We start from the raw sequence: 15,416 nt of genomic DNA, 5'->3' as shown, positions 1-15,416 counted from the left end.
GGTGTCCAGCCCTTCTTTACCTGCCCTTCCTGGCTGCGGGAACGGGGTCAGTGTGTTGCCCTTGCGAGCTGTTAACAGACATACCTGTAATGAGCTGCCGTTGGTAACGTGGATCAATAAATGCCCTGTTTAATAGCTAATCCTATTCATAAACGGAGCCCGAGAAGCCTTAATTCCTCTGCGAATCTTGGCCTTTCTGCCTGTCATTAATGCACAACCAATTATGCCTGGGTAATGAATATCTTGTGTATTTTTAACACGCCCAAGCCCTTAATCACATCGCTTCCTCTATGAGGAGGGCCGTGGATGGACCGAGCCCCGTAGCTCCCAGCTGGCTCTCGCAGCTCACCCTGGCAGACATCCTATAAATAACCCCCCAGCGCCAGAGCTGGGGTGAGGTGTTTGCGTGGTGGGCCTTGCCTTGATTTATTTCCCGTGTTTTAGTGATGGATGACAGATACAGTTCACATCCTTGCGGTGCCCAGGGCAGGCCTATTTCGGTCTCTGAGAAGAATAAAGGGCACGTGGGCTCCCGCTCTTGCGCTCTTCAGCTCAAATCGCTGCTCCGAAGGTGAGGAGTATTTCTTCCTCTTTCATTTGGTGCGTTTGACAGCGGGCGCTGGCTGCTCGGCCTCAGCACAACCGCTGGTTTTCCCTGTGGCCAGTTGGTGTGGATGAGTTCCCAGCAGAAGGAAGGAACAGAAATTACCGAACGGCGGCAGAACTACAGATCTTGGTTTGGGACCAGGGAGCAAGTGCCATTGCCACAACTTCTCATGTAAAAGGAAAGCGATACTGGCTCGCCGGCTAATAGCACTATTTAAAAGTACTTTTATTCTAGGATGCAGGCGAGGTAAGAACGACATCCCGACTGGGTTTCAGGCTATGCACCGTTGATGAAAAGCTTGGTCAGAGCCACTTCACTATTTCATCAGGTGTTCAGACAGATCTTTGCAGTGCTGCCGTGAGCGTGCTGATAGTGCAGGTTCATACCGAGTGCTGTTGTGAAGCACATCGGCGTTTTTTGCTGAAGTGGAAGAGTCTTTGCTTGTCCGCGTCTCCCGGTGTTTCTCTTGAGATGTTCTCACTTGGAGCCAACGCACGTCAGGGTCGCCAGACAAGGGAGAAATCCCAGTCTTGTGTTTTGCCACATCCCCTCGGTCCAGCGTTCGTGCGGCTGTGCGATGAGGCTGCTCGGGGTGCTGATCCTGCTGAAAACAGTTCCTGGTTGACACACGTGCTGGAGCCAGCACAAGGGAAGCGATGGACATGTGCGCTGTGGGGACACGGGACTCCTTTCTTGGCGTTTCGTGCCCCGACGTGGGTTCAGAGGCAGTATCTGGAAGGTGTTCTTGCTTCCTGTGGTCTCCCTGAAGAGGTCTGCTCTCGTGTTTGCATGTGGATTTCGAAAATGGTGCGTCTGGCCTGCTCCAGTTACCTGGGATGAAGTTTTCCAGAATTCTCCTTTCAAAAGCCACTGCAGCCTTGCAGTAAATAGAAATCACTCCTTTAATCTCCTGGGAAAACGGTGAAGTTGGTCGCTTTAGTACGGCACTTGAAAGTGGTGCAGTGGGTAAACAACCAGCAGGGGTTTGAAACTGGTGAAGAGTTTCTTTGTTGAGTGGTGTCCGGACTTGATGCGAGCCTGTTGCACCAAGTGGGGTAATGCTGAAGGGCCCTCGAGAAGGGAATGTTTGCTGTAGGGATTACTGCGTGTTTGGACCCAGCGAAGTAGAAATTGTGTCACCTCGGTGAATATTGGATGCGCCAATTCCTCAGCCCTTTCTGAATCTTGCTCTGACGTCTGTGCGAACTTTTAACCGGTACGTGGGGCGGAGAGAAGCAAAGCCAGGTTCGGCTCTCAAGAAGTTAGGTCCCTCTAACTGCTCCTGGAAGCGAGGTGCTGCGTAACGCCGCTCTTGCCTAGCGTGAACAGCTCCGAAGCTAATCCTGCCTGAGCAGGAGGTTGGGCTAGGCGACCTCCTGCAGTCCCAGCAAGGTAATTCCGCGGCGAGGAGCGTGGAGGTGACTAAGTGGGAATTCCTCCAAATCTTCCTGTGCTTGAAGGTTGTGGGGATGCCCTTGCCATCCACCGAAACCCCCCAGGAGAGCCGCCTTTGGAAGCAAACCCAGGGAGCACGGGCTGAGCGCAGCCTCCTTGCAGAGCCTGGTTCAGACCCGCTGGTGCGAGGCAGCTGCAGGGCTTTCCTCTCTGTAACTGAGAGCTCGTGTGGCACACGCGTTGTGGCAGAGTGAATGACTTCAGTGCCCTTCAGAGCTTGGTTTGGTGCTAGCTCCTCACTGCAGGGGGAAACAGAGGGCAGAGGATATCAATTGCCTGCTCACAGCCACGGGACCACCAAGGCAGAGCTGTGTCTGGCCGAGGAGAGCCTGGAAGCAGAGCCAAACCATCATCTGCTCGTTTCTGGAAGGGGAGCCGGCCTGTTACAATAGCTGCAGGTGTGATTCACTGCTCACAAAGCCCCTTGCACCCTTGCATGTTGTGCTCGGTGCCGCAGATGCATTCTTCCCTTCCTTCCGCCCCGAACCTTCCTGCAAATTGCAAACGTCCTCCCTGTTTACTCAGCTCCTAGCAGGATGCTTCATCCCAAACAGTCACCCGTACAGAGTTTCTCAGCCGGTGACACATCTTAATGCGCCGAGGAATAATTCCTAGCAGTGAGGGGGTTCTGAGTCATGTGGAAAAATAAACAGTCCTCGGACACTTCGTGCTGATGCTGCTGCTTCTGCCCGTAGCTCTGTAACTTCCTTCGAACCTTCACTGCTGCCACAGGGTAGAAACAAACCCTGGCTCCTCCCGGGACCGGGTGGTGAGGTGACCATGGGGAATGGAGGCTGGGGGCACGATGGGCTCCCCAAAAAGCATCCATCAGTGACAACAGAGTGGCCGACTCGCTGCTGCTTGCCTAGTTCTAGAGGGCTGCAAGGCCTCGCTGCGATGCTGGAGGGTTTAGGAGCAGTATTACAGCCTGGGGTTGAGTTTCCCGCAGGGAAACAGGACACCCAAGTGCAGAACGGGGACCTGCTGTCCTCCCTGCCGACGAATGCAACCTCTCTGGGGTCTCGTTCAGGAGAGGGAACGGTGCAGGTGATCTCTGAGCAGAAGCTCGGAGTCATTCGGAGATTTTCTGCCCCACAGCAACGTGGCTTTGTCAGCAAATGACCTCAGGCTTTGATTATGGCTGATCTCTGTCCCAGACCTGCCCGGGTGACAGGTGAGTTGGCTTGTCAGGTAGCTGAGGAAGCTCGCCTCGCTCAGGGAGCGCTGCTGCAAAGTGGCTGTGGTGCAGATCCCCAGGGCTTCTTGCCCAGCTCTCAGGTAATGCGTGCTCTGTAGGACAGCTGCAAACGCTGGGGAAAAATAAAAAGAATAAAGAGAGAGTGAAGATGTAGCCTGGCTTTTTTGCTCGGTTGTAGTGAGAATAACTGAGGCTGTGTCCCTCACAAGGCTCTGTGGTTGTTTTTTCCCCCCAGTGAAGTTAGATCGGCTTTATTTTAAAAGATAAGGAAACTGTTTTACGACACGCTGCTCTGGAATTTGGCCCTGTGCTCATCCGAACTGGCAAAGGGAGACGAGAGGTCAACGTGTTTTTAACGTTTAAGCAGGAGAGAGGCAGAGCACGTGCTGGTTACGCTGTGGAGGGCCAGGTAAGCATGGTCACAGCAGCAGCTGCAGCCACAGAGATAGTCGCAGCTCTACCTGGGCTGGCCTGCAAGAGGTCGGGATCCAGATCCAGGCTGTTTCCTCCCCCTGCCTGGGTCTGCCTGGCAAAGTGATCTGGGCTCAGATAAGCCGCAGTGACTGAGCGCTGAGCGTGCAGGCTGCTCCCCATCAGTCTGACAGAATGAGGTTAGGGAGCAGCTCGGGATGCAGTTAGGGAGGAGGGTGCGGTACGGGCGGAGGTGAGCCCTGTAACCCAGTTCTGCTGCAGCCAGGGCGCTGCTGCCTGGGGCTGCGTGGGCACCGTAAAGGCACGGGGAGCTCTTCCTCCTGGGCAGGCTCTAAACAAGGCTGCTGAACACCTTGCTCGTCGAGCATCTTGCTTGTGTAAGCTCTGGTGCCGCTCTGCAGGGTGTCTCTGGCTTTTTACCTTTTTTATAGGTAACGTTGGTAGCTTTTGCTGGTCACTCCGGTCTCTAAACTAGAAGCTGTTCACATCCAGAATGCTCAAACACGTTTGTTGTTAACCTGCTTCGCAGTGCACAGAAGGATCTTCATCCCTGGGCACAGAAGACTGCAGTATGGGGTTACTAACCCAGCTTCATGGTCTAAGCATCCGAATTATTGTCTGCTGAACCTGGCAGAGGCTCTTGCTCTGCTTTGTGGCACGCTAATGATGCTGTTAGCGCGCTGTGGGCTGTGGATTGCAACGTCTGAAGAGTTGCTGAGACTCTAGTGTGACATTCCCATGCGGAAAAGGAAGTGAAACGAACACTGTGCCATTTCCAGGATTCGTAATTCTCTTATTTCTTCCACAGGTCGTGTTGCCAGAATCCAAATGGCCCTCTTGAACAGGCAGCTGGGTTTTTCCTTAACCCACCTAAGGAGCGCAGTCAGCCAGCGTCACTTCAGGTAATTTTTCAAATCCTGCTTTTGTTTCCTTGGGAGAGTTCCCTGACTGAACGAGATGCCATGAAGTAGATCAAGAAGAACACAGAGTATTTCTAGTTTAAAAAGGATAATATAGTCAAAAAATAGCACAGATGTCTCTTCGCAGGTTGTGAAGTGAGCCCAAACACAACAACAGATGCAGGTTCCTGGCAGACAGAACACGGTCTGAATTCTGCATTTTTCCTGTGCTGGGAAGGAGGTTTTCAGGCCTTAGATGGTGATGCAGAGGCCTGCAAGCAGAAGATAAAAGTGCTCGTGTTTCTCAGCCAAGTGCAAAAAAGCAACAGCCAGCCCCTGCTGATGTCAAGCCAATTACGTGTTTAAAATTCCTCCCGAGTTTATCATTTCTGCTCTTTAGAACAAGAATAACCTGAGAAATGATTTCCTTGTACCTTAACACCGTCCATTTTGCTATTTTTCTTTAGGTGCTTGTTCCAGGCTCAGTGCATTCAAAACTCGTTAAATTCATTTACTTCTGTTCTCCAGTGCCTTGCACAAAAACTAGACCCTCATCCTGCAGTACACTCCAGCATTTAGCTCCCTGAAGGGCTTCAGTCTGCAGGGTGAGAATAGTCGTTCCTGTGACTGTGGTCTAGAAAGGGGATTAAGAGAGTGCCCAGGGCCGGGTTTTGTTGTAGTCCCAGGAGCTACTGCTGCTTTGTAGCTTTGATCCTGCCTAGATTTCCCCTTCTCCTTCCTGCAGCAGCACTCGTGTCCCTTTCCAGCTTCCTCCTGCCTTCCCTGCTATGCAGCCACAGCCTGGCAAGCGGAGCATGAAGTGCGATAAAAGAATAGCTGCTCCTGGAAGGGAGGTTGAATTATTTCTCAGCTTATCCCTGCTGCTCCCAGGCGTACTCAAAATCAGATCTACCGACTTGGTACCGTTTAGTGTGTTCCTGTTATTCCTCGCTCCCGATAATCGCATGTTGCAAGCAGATAGAGAAGATACTGCTGCTCTCTGGGTGCCTCCCACATGGGGAAGGTGAGGATCTCTTAGATTCTAATTGGCAGCAGCTTAGCACAGCCACAGCAGGACCTCAGAGGTCTCACTGCGCGCAGAATAAGGTGAGAGCACCTCATAGACTTCACTGAAAAGATTAGTCAGAAAAGTCCTTACTGCTGGGGAGTGTCTACAAGATGGAAAGAGCTCGTCTTGAATCTTAGCTTCCTCTGGGCTGTTTCTGGCAGAAGCAATCGCTTTTTTTTTTTTTTTTTTTGCTTGTAAATTGAACTGAATCACCCACAGTTGCTAAAAAAAAAAAACAACAAACAACACAACAGTAAATGCAAGCCATCTTTTAGTCATGTTTCAGAGTAGAACGGTTGTTTTATGTTTGACATTTAGTGAAGAGTGTGCAAAGCTCAAAGTAGCATCTGGCTTTCAGAGAGCGCACTGAATGCAGTAGATGTGTCACCCGTGTGGTATGTATATGTTGCTGGCGTCTTCTGAGTGGTTTGTGCAGTGACAAGATCCTGCTGCTGGGTTTGCCCTTGCTCCCCAAGGGTTATTGGGGAGGTCTCTCTCTCATTCTTTCCTGTTTTTTCCCAGTATCACCGCGGCATGCCGAGCAATACAGAAACTTACTCGTGTGCGAGTGGTGGACAACAGCGCCTTGGGGAACACGCCGTACCACCGGCCACCAAAATGTATCCACGTGTATAACAAGACTGGAGTTGGCAAAGTAGGAGACAAGATTCTTCTGGCTATCAAAGGAGAGAAGAAGAAGGCTTTGATTGTAGGGCACAAGATGCCTGGCCCTCACATGACGCCTAGGTTTGATTCTAACAATGTGGTACTCATAGAGGACAATGGAAATCCGATAGGGACTAGAATAAAAACGCCCATACCATATACCCTGCGACAGAAAGGAGAGTTCTCCAAAGTATTGGCCATTGCCCGCAACTTTGTGTGAGGTTCTTTCATTTTCCAAAGAAACATTTCTGGCGATCCCATTCAGGTTTTTTAATTCTGCAGCTGTTCCTGGGTCTTTCACCTAAAAAGGTGAAGTGTGAAAAAGCTGAGGTTCATCACCTGTTTGTGAATTGCAAACAACTAATTTAAGTATTGAAATACCTTGTTTTTCTCCCAAAGATGGGTGATTTGTTTCATGGAAATGTCTGCAGTATGTTTGGGAAATGCTCATTCACTCTCACTGTTCTGGTGGTGTTACTTTGGACTCTAACCATTAAAGTGAGAACATGAAAATCCTTGTGTTGTACTTCTTATGTTTTCTTTTTCCTGTTTCTGCCACTCACAGTTCTGCTGGAGCAGGGCACGAAGCCCAGTCCCTGGCGGGGTGGCTTTGGGGTCTACAAAATGGCTTCACATCGAATGGAGTAGGAGAGGTGACAGCAGTATGGTGAACTATTGGTGCTTTGAGCACATTCAGTAAAAGGTTTTGTTTCCACATCTTTGCCTAGGAGAAAAAGTCTGTAGGAAATATTGGAACTGGGAAAGCATGATGGCCTACAACTTCACTGGTGGGTGGTTGAATGGGATATGCCAGAGATGGGGAAGAGGAGGTGGGAGGGAAAAGGGAAAGTGATAGGTTTGAGATGAAGCCTATGCTTTCCACTGGATCAACCTCAGGAAAATAACTTTGTCTTCTCTGGACAGCACAAGGGTTGTGCTCAGGCTGAAACCTCCCTAGGAAGAAACTTCCTTTTGGACTGCTTTTTGGGACCACATCAGGGAACCTAGGCTAGCCTGTTACCTACTGCCAACAGGCAGCGTGTGCTGGTTGGAGAGACCAGCCGTTGTCCACAAGTGCCTCCTCAGCTCAGGCACAGCAATGGGAAAGTGCTGCTGGGTTGCTTTCAGTGCTAACTGTAGGCCCAGAGCCACAGAGCTTCCTTTATATGGAGCCAAGCAGAGCAACTTGGTGCTTGCGATGGGTAAAGGGACGTGGGAGCACTCCTGGAAATGGCAGTGCTGGGGACGGGGGCACGGGGGATGCAGCTGGCAGGAGGCCGCCTTCCTTCAGTCCCCCGAGCCTGCTCTTCACGGATCTGATGGCTGTGGCAGCTGCCTGTGCCTTGTCCTCCCCTTCCCATAGTGCTGAGGAGCTCTTCATCAGCGTGGCTTTGGCTTCAGCAGCAGGAAAGGATCTGGAGACGGCAGTGCTGAACTACGCCAGATTTGGACTCCTGGCAGGTCTGTTTGCCCTGTGCTCCCTGCTGTCCCTGTCAAAACCAAATCGTCCAAGAAAAATGAGAGCCCTGCACCTCCTCCTACTCCATTACTTCAGGCAATGCAGACAGGACAATGCTTTGTATTTAAATTTAGCTTTAACCTGCAAGTAGTGGCACTGTTCTCCTCAGCACAGCTTCCCTGTGAACTGGAGGGACCCGAGCCTACGGGCTGCTCAGTTCAGTGCAGAAAACAAAATTGCCTGCTGCTTGCAGCACACTGTTTGTCTGCTGCTGTCTGTGGGCCAGTGAATGCTGGATGTGCTGCTCCCAACCCTCCTAGGCCCTGCAGGCATTATCAGTGAGCCCTCCGCCCGCCTGCTTGACACAGCAGATGCTCGCCCGGCTGATGTCAGTCTTTCCAGTCTGTCTGAGCACAGTCGCTTTCAAGGAGAGACTTTCTGTGCTGGGAGGTGACGTGGAGGCTGCTCTGCGAGGCGTGGCAGTGAACGAATTGAGCATGGCTGGGTTCCCCCCTTTTATTTCCTAGAAGAAGCTGCAATTGCTGGCTGAGCATCCCTGGGCGTGCACGCCGGCCATCTAGTGGCTCCCTGCGGCTGGGGCTTCGGAGAGGTGCTCTGCAAGCCTGGGCGTTGAAGTCTTCCCCCTGCAAATACAGGACTCCCTAAAGGTGCTCAGGTTGTGGTCCTGCCCTGGTTCAGTGAGCAGCCGGAGCTGTCTTTGTGTCCGGCTGTTACCTGTGTGATTTTACAGGGGTGCTGTGAAGTACAACGGAGTCAAACTTAAAAAAAAAGTTCACCATCTGCCTAAGATTCCTCTAAATTCCTGAGGATGCATGTGAACCTGCTGCTGTCAGAAATGTCAGAAATACTTAGGAATTCCCAACACAAAGCCACCTGGAAAAGCGTGGCTTTGGCTTTGGGAGCAAAATCGGTCCAGGCGCATCTCAGGGCCAAGTGGCTCCGGGGAGCGCTGGGCACACAGGGCCCATTCTGGCAACTGAGAAACTTTATAGGGGCAGACATGCTACTGGGCACAGCTGCAGGGTGATAAATCTACCAAAGTTCAGCTAAGGAATGGAAAAAATAAAAGAAGTGTATGTGTTTATGCATATTTAGGAAACTTAGCAGCTCTGCATTTTTCCTTTAGAAAACCTTCCTTGACTTTGAAAGTCCCCCAACCCCAACGACCACGCAAACAAATACCTTCGTATTTTTAAAAGCAAACCACAAGACAGTTAACAAGAGGGGGAATAGATCTCCCCACAATCCTTTCTTTGAGAAAAGGAAAATTGCCTCAGTTCACTTAAGGCTGAATAATCTACTTTCCAATGCCACTTGTGCCGGGTGTTCAGTTTCTGTGCAAAGGCCGCCACAAAGTGGAAGAGAGGTTCGCCCCAATACCTGTGGTTCCAGCTCACCCTGTTTGTAGCTCACCTAAAGGGCTATTTTACTGTGGGTTTTCTTTGCTTGTTTATTTATTTTTTATTATTTTTTTTTCTTAGCAATGACTCCAGCCTTGAAGCAGTCTCCCGATAGGACCCAGGGGCCTACACACAATTCTTGTTTTTCTTATCCTAGATGTAAGGACTACTAGTCCCTCATGGGATGCACGGACCCTGCTGTTTGGATATTAAATATTTCCCAGAATATTTGCTAATAACTTCCCAGCATTTCACAGGGGAAAAGCCCATGGGGAGAGGGCACCAGAGGAAGCGGGCAAGCCAGTGGAGCAGACTTGAGATTAAAGCGCGGAGAGGCGCTTTATTCGGAAATCAAGTGATAATGTGGAGCTAAATCCTTCACTTGGGGACTTAATGAGCAGCCGTGCAGACAGCTAAGCCAAGCACATCCCGCAGGGCAGCTCCTGCAGCTTGTACCCCTCTTTTCCTGACGGGACAGCGATGGCCTCAGCAGGCCTGCGGTGACAGGCCTGTGCTTGGCAACCTCCAGGCGCTCGCCTGTGGCACCTTCTCACTAAGGGGCTCTCCATTTTGTGTGGCACTGGCTTGCTGGGGCCGTGTGGCCTGCCCCATGCTCAACTCAGGCCATGCCGAGCCTCTGCGGGGCTTTGTGGGCTCCATCTTGCGGCATCCTTCCTCTGGTGGCCAGCCCGAGGAGCCCTGTGAGGGGAGGCTTTCCTTCAGCTTCCACCCTGCTGGGAAATCAATCTGATCGCCTCTGGGGGTAGCAATCCCTGCAGGGCCTTTCCCTGAAGGTGGCCGGTGGTCTTCTCCTTCCCTGCTCCCTGTTTATGCTTATTATTCTGCCATTAAAAGGGTTTTATATGGGAAAAGTGCCCAGCAGGGGATGGTGCTGAGGAGGCAGTCTCTCATCTCCTGATCAGCCTCTGGGGGAGCTGCGAGCCGCTGCAGAGAGAAAGGGAAGCCAGGAGCCAGAGGCCTCCCAGGGCCCTTTTTCTTTTCTTTTTTTTTTTTTTTTTTTTTTTTTTTTTTTTTTTTTTTTTACCCCTAGGACATTGCTGTGACCGATGTGCCTCCCTGGCCAGCCCTGCCCATGTGCTCAGATGTGGGGTTTGCATCGGATTCAGCTCCCCCAAGGGTGCCTGTTCCCTGGGTGATGGCCAGGATTTAGTGCCCAGATGTCCTTCGGTGGGAGGTGGGGGACAGTGGTCTTCTTGGGGTGTCCTGCATGGGTAGAGAGAGATGGTTTCTGAGGAGATGCTCGCCCAGAAAAGATGTGGGACAGGGCTCTCTGTCGAGCTGCAGGGCCTGGAAGGAGACAGGCAAACACGGGGGATTAGCTGGCCATGAGAAGGGGTGTCCCGAAAGGAAGCAGGCGAGACAGATTATCGCGGAGGGATGCTGCGGGGAGCTGATGTCTTCCATCTGCTTGGAGACAGAGGCTGGGAGACAGAGGCTGGGAGACAGGCGGCCCTGGCTCGTGGCCCCGTGCCAGTGGGGTAGATGGGCCGCAGGGCTGGGGACGGCAGCTGGGACTTAGGGGGCTGGGAGGAGGGGGACGCAGCTGGAGGCTGGACCTTGGTCAAAAGCAAGCTGCTGGACTTGTAGCCAGCCCTTGGTTGGTGGGGTGAGAGCCGTCAGAGGGGCTAAATCCTGAAACTGCAGTGAGTTGCACGCCCCAGAGCAAGAAGTGGGTGCTGGAGTGGTCCCGTGGGGGGCCATGGCTTCAGTCCCCACCTAGCTGCCACCACGGTGCAGGTCTGGTCTCCATGCCCACAGCCAGCACGAGCAGAGGATGCTTCTGAGCAGCAGAGAGAGGGCTGCCACCTCCTGCTCTTCTTCTGCATGTGGCTGTGCCACCCAGGGGGAGCAAAGAGGACCGGGAGGCAGCAGGAGCCAGGGCTGCGTTTGTTCATATCCTGCAGCTACTGCTGGGGATAGGCAGGGGGCACAGGGTGCAGCAGGGGGATGCGCAGGAGCAGGACACATACCCTGGCAGCCTTGCGAACTCATTTTCTGGATGTAAGCTTCTCAAGCGTAAGGAATGTGGTGGTGAATGATACTGAGTGTGTTCTTAATGCTGTAGCATAAATCAGCGGTGGAGCCTCAATGAACTAGCGCATGGCGGGCTGGTCAGCTTATCTCAGAAGCTGTCAGGGGTAGATGACAGGAATTTTCCTATGCCTCTCGCAGATACACCCTCTAACAAGAAAATAGAATTGGAAAGCTCAGGAGTGTCTAGCTTGGAAGAGAAAGAAGATTAATGAGGGCTCATGATAGAAGGATAAAAAGAAGGAGGTGGAGAAAACACATCAGGCACATCCATTCTCCCTGTCTGAGACAGCAGTAGAGGTGACATCCTATCAAAAAGGCTGGCAGAGGAAAGAAAATCAGCTTTATTTATTTTATTTTATTTTATTTTATTTTATTTTATTTTATTTTATTTTATTTTATTTTATTTTATTTTATTTTATTTTATTTTATTTTATTTTATTTTATTTTATTTTATTTTTTATTTTTCCTGTCACCCATAGCACAAGTTACCCCATGGAACTCATCGCTCCAGGACTCCAGCAGGAGTAAGTGGTTACTGCAGCTCGAAGCAAACTGGACACTCACCTCCATGGCAGTAATCGTATGCATGCCTTCCCCAGCAGGTTGGGAGGTGATGTGCCCAGTTATTGAGGTGTGGATGCCACAGGCAGGCTGTCACTTGGGTTTCTGAAATACAAGCTTGCTTGGGAAATGTCTGAAGGCTACAAGCTCTGTGCAGGTAATGTGGTTCTTTAACAACAAACATGCAAGCCCCAAGCTATGGGGCTGGGTACCAGGGTGCTCCTGTGGCAAGCTGCAGGTTTGAACCAAATCTCTGGCAGGACCCTTGTTGGACCCTGTCATCCCCTGTGGCTCCTCTGCTTCCCCATATGGGCTGCATCGCTCAGGTTTAAAGGGCTCACTGCTCTGGTTGCGTGCAGCCCAGGCGGCTGAGCTTTGCTCCAGGCAAATCTGTGTTTGCCTTCCTCTTCCAACCTCGGCTCAGGATCACCCCATGCGTTCCCTGGAGATCCCCGTCCATCAGGAGGCCGGTGGGAAAGGATCGGGTTCACCGACAGCACAAAACCCATTGCTCTGCGGAGCAGACGAAGTGAGGAGAGGAGGTGGTAGGATGGCAGATGCTATCTCGGCCCTTGTTTCCTGAGGTTTACGCTCGGCTCTTGGCCCTCCTCCAGGAGGCCCTAGACAGCTCTGGGCAGCCCTGAATCTGTGTTTCGTGGTGCTCATGGTAGCAAACAGCTGGTTTAACTGGCTTCTCCTGTCTGCCACCTCGCCCTTGATGTCCCTAGGCTCTGCCTTGCGGAGGAGGGGACCTCACCTGCAGCCAGGTGAGCTAAGGACAGGGACCTCAGGGGCATCAAACCCAGACCCACGGAGACAGTTCCCTCCCGGGTGGCTCACACACAGGGGCAGGGAGGAGAGAGAAGTGTCCTGCCTGCCAGAGAGGGTCTCCAAACCTGCTGGTGTCCCCGCTCAGTGCGTTGACAGCATCTCATGCTGCTTGCTAGCAAACTCAATGGCAAGAAGCTCTGCTCAGACGTACCCTGGGCACGGCTCTGTCCAAGAAGCCAGGTCTGTGTGGTCAGCCTGGCCCAGATACCAGCCACCAGGGTGTAGAGATGTGGTGCAGAGCTGTGGCAGCTGCTGGCTCAGAGGCCCTGAGACGTCAAACCCCAGCCGAAAGTGCCCAGTGCTGCGCAGAAGGGTTAACAGCCCGCTCGCTCTCCGCTTTGGGGAGCTTTGTTCATTGGAGTATTAAATTCCACAGCTGTAAATAATCTGCAGCAGGAGAGATTATCAAGACCCTGGGAAGAAGCAGCTTTTATTAATAAGATCAGTTCTCCCTGCGAAGCATCACGTAGCCGCTCCCCACCCTTTCCTCGCTGCCTCACACCTCACCAGGCGTTTCTGAGGGCTTTCCCACCTCCATCCCCTGCCATCCTGGTGGCCGAATCCTTCCACAGCTCTCCCTCTGTCTCGCTGCTACTGAGCACAAACGGGGCCCTTCACAGCCATCAGTGGCACGGGCCAAGGCTCTTCTGGAGAGCAACGCCCCTTGCCTTGTCTGAAATGTGGGATCTTTTTTTTCAGGAGCATCCTGGGAACGTACCAGGAACGCGGGAAGGTGACGGCTCCCCCAGGAGGGTGAGGAACCACCCAAGAGGCCAAAATATACCTGGCTCTGTAGGGTGCACATGAGGGCCTGGCTCTCCTTCAAGCCTCCCAGTCCACGGGCATCCCCAGCCTGGTTCCTCCCCAAGCCCAGATCCTCCTGACAGGTTGCTGAGAGGGGCTGGCTTTGGGGAGCAGCAAATGCTTTGGGAACCCCCCTGGGCTTTCAGGGCACTGTAGATGTTTGCAGGAGCACCCTGCCCATGGTGGGGGTGCACATGGAGCACCGGGCACATGGGAAGTGCCCGCAGGCACCCCCTCACCCTCCTGCTTTCCTTGCGAAGCTCTCAAGCCCAGAGCTGACCCTGGGCAGCCACAAATTCCCCTTACGCCACTCCCCACATCCCCAGAGAAACCTGTGCCCCGCTGACCAGGGCATCTTTTTAATTAAAATCCTTTCTTTGAAATGCGCTGGCTGAACGTCTCAGTTCCCCCCCCGCTGGTCTCCAGCCAGCCAGAGGGACGTGCAGGGGCAGAATATCACACCAAAATCTCTCTGAACCGCAGCCAGTTCGGAGAAACCGGAGCCGGTGCGGGGAGAGCAGCCGGTGGGGTCCCTGCCCCTGCGCCAAGGGGCTCGGGAACGGGATGAGCCCCCGGCTGGGGGCTGTAAAAGCAGGGTTAGGGGTTGGCAGCCCCCTGGGCGCACCCTATGAGCCCGCAAGGGAACCGCGGAGCTGAGCCAAGCCACCTCCCCGCGTCCCCACCGCCTCCCCGCGTCCCCACGCGCGGCGTGGCCGTGTCTCCTCGCCAGAGGCTTCCCCGGGCCGGCTGCAAGGCAGGCAGCAGCCGCACGGTGTCAGGCGATGCCGGCCTTATGCGGGCAGCGCTCCCCCAGCGCCCAGCCCGGAGGAGGCGGCCACGGCCCCGCGTGGCTCCGTGTCCCGCGTGTCCCCCCTGCGCGCACCGGCTGGCCCTGGCCGCCAGGGTGACCGCGACACCCCGCTCTGCAGGGCAGGGAAGCTGGGGAAAAGGCAGAGAGCCAGGTTTTTTGGGGTCACCTAGAGCCCTGCGGGTGCGCCTCGCTGCGCGGGGATGATGCTGCGGCTCCTTTCCCCTGTGGGGGCCACGGTTTGCGGGCGCTGCGTGGGTCCTGCCCTATTTTTTTGGCGTCCCGCCTGCTGTGCAAGGTGAGGCGAGGTGTGCTGGGTCTCAGCCTGCGGCTGCACAGCGCAGGAGGACACTGCCCTGCGAGGGGAACAAAGAGGCTTCGGCACTCGCTGGCACGGGGAGAGGCCAAGCTCGGGGGTCCCCCCATCACCACGAGGCTGCTGCTGCCGAATGCCTCCCGCAACGGAGGCACACACGAGCTGGACCACGAATCGAGCTCAGCCCTGCCTCTCCCAGCCTTTTCCTTTCCAGGGGGGACCCTTTTTTCCTTTTTGCCCACTGGGTTTTGCTGTCAGAGGCAGGGGAGCCGGGGAGGACCCATCGGGAGGTGCCGCACGGCGCTGAGCCGCGGCCCAGCCTCGCTCAGGTGCAGCTCTCCGTGCGGCGCCTCACGTAGCGAGACGCTGTCTGTCCTCCAGCTATTTACCGCCAGCTCATTTTGCAAACGCTGCACTCACCAGATTTTTTTTTTTTTTTCTTCTCCCCCTCTCTCCCTCCCTTCCTCTCCCTCTCTTCCCCGCGGAGATGCTCAGACAGTGCTCCCCATTCAGCCCAGCAGAGCCGGCGCTCCCACCTGCGCGCGCGCCGCACAGGCTGACCCACGTGCGGGGTCGCTCCGCTGGGCTGCTCCAAATTCGCCACCTTCCCCTTCTCCTGCTCCCCTGGCTCCGGGCCCGGGGCGGGGAGCGTGGGTGAACAAAGAGCTCGGTGGGCCTGGGGAGGCTGCTGCGGACCACGGAGCTCACGGAGGGGCAAATTGGCACTGGGAGGGGGGTTCTCCATGCGCAGGGGATGTTTGGTGGCCAGCTCCCACCCCTGTCCTGGCCAGCACGTGCTACTTCCACCTTTTCCTCAAAGCCTCAGACCCTGTGC

The 15,416-nt window shown here is 53.9% G+C and overlaps 2 protein-coding genes across 2 annotated transcripts in view; both read left to right on the top strand.

Moving 5' to 3' along the window:
* Window positions 1–15,416, top strand: part of SLC35B2 (solute carrier family 35 member B2) — a 126,980-nt gene that overhangs the window by 83,412 nt on the left and 28,152 nt on the right. The gene's annotated exons all lie outside the window — the stretch shown is intronic.
* On the top strand, window positions 25–6,819 carry MRPL14 (mitochondrial ribosomal protein L14). Its single transcript, XM_084283847.1, has 4 exons — window positions 25–103; window positions 445–571; window positions 4,501–4,594; window positions 6,183–6,819. Exons 2-4 carry the CDS (start codon window positions 451–453, stop codon window positions 6,544–6,546), a joined length of 579 nt encoding a protein of 192 aa, XP_084139973.1. The 5' UTR covers window positions 25–103; window positions 445–450; the 3' UTR covers window positions 6,547–6,819.

Source organism: Netta rufina (genome assembly GCF_964035555.1).
Source record: "Netta rufina genome assembly, chromosome: 3".
NCBI lineage: Eukaryota > Metazoa > Chordata > Aves > Anseriformes > Anatidae > Netta > Netta rufina.
This window is presented reverse-complemented; position numbering and strand designations above follow the sequence as displayed.

Coding starts and splice junctions, on each gene's coding strand:
- MRPL14 (XM_084283847.1), top strand. CDS start 451: ATGACAGATACAGTTCACATCCTTGCGGTGCCCAGGGCAGGCCTATTT. Junction 572..4,500: donor CTCAAATCGCTGCTCCGAAG/GTGAGGAGTATT, acceptor TTTCTTCCACAG/GTCGTGTTGCCAGAATCCAA. Junction 4,595..6,182: donor GTCAGCCAGCGTCACTTCAG/GTAATTTTTCAA, acceptor GTTTTTTCCCAG/TATCACCGCGGCATGCCGAG.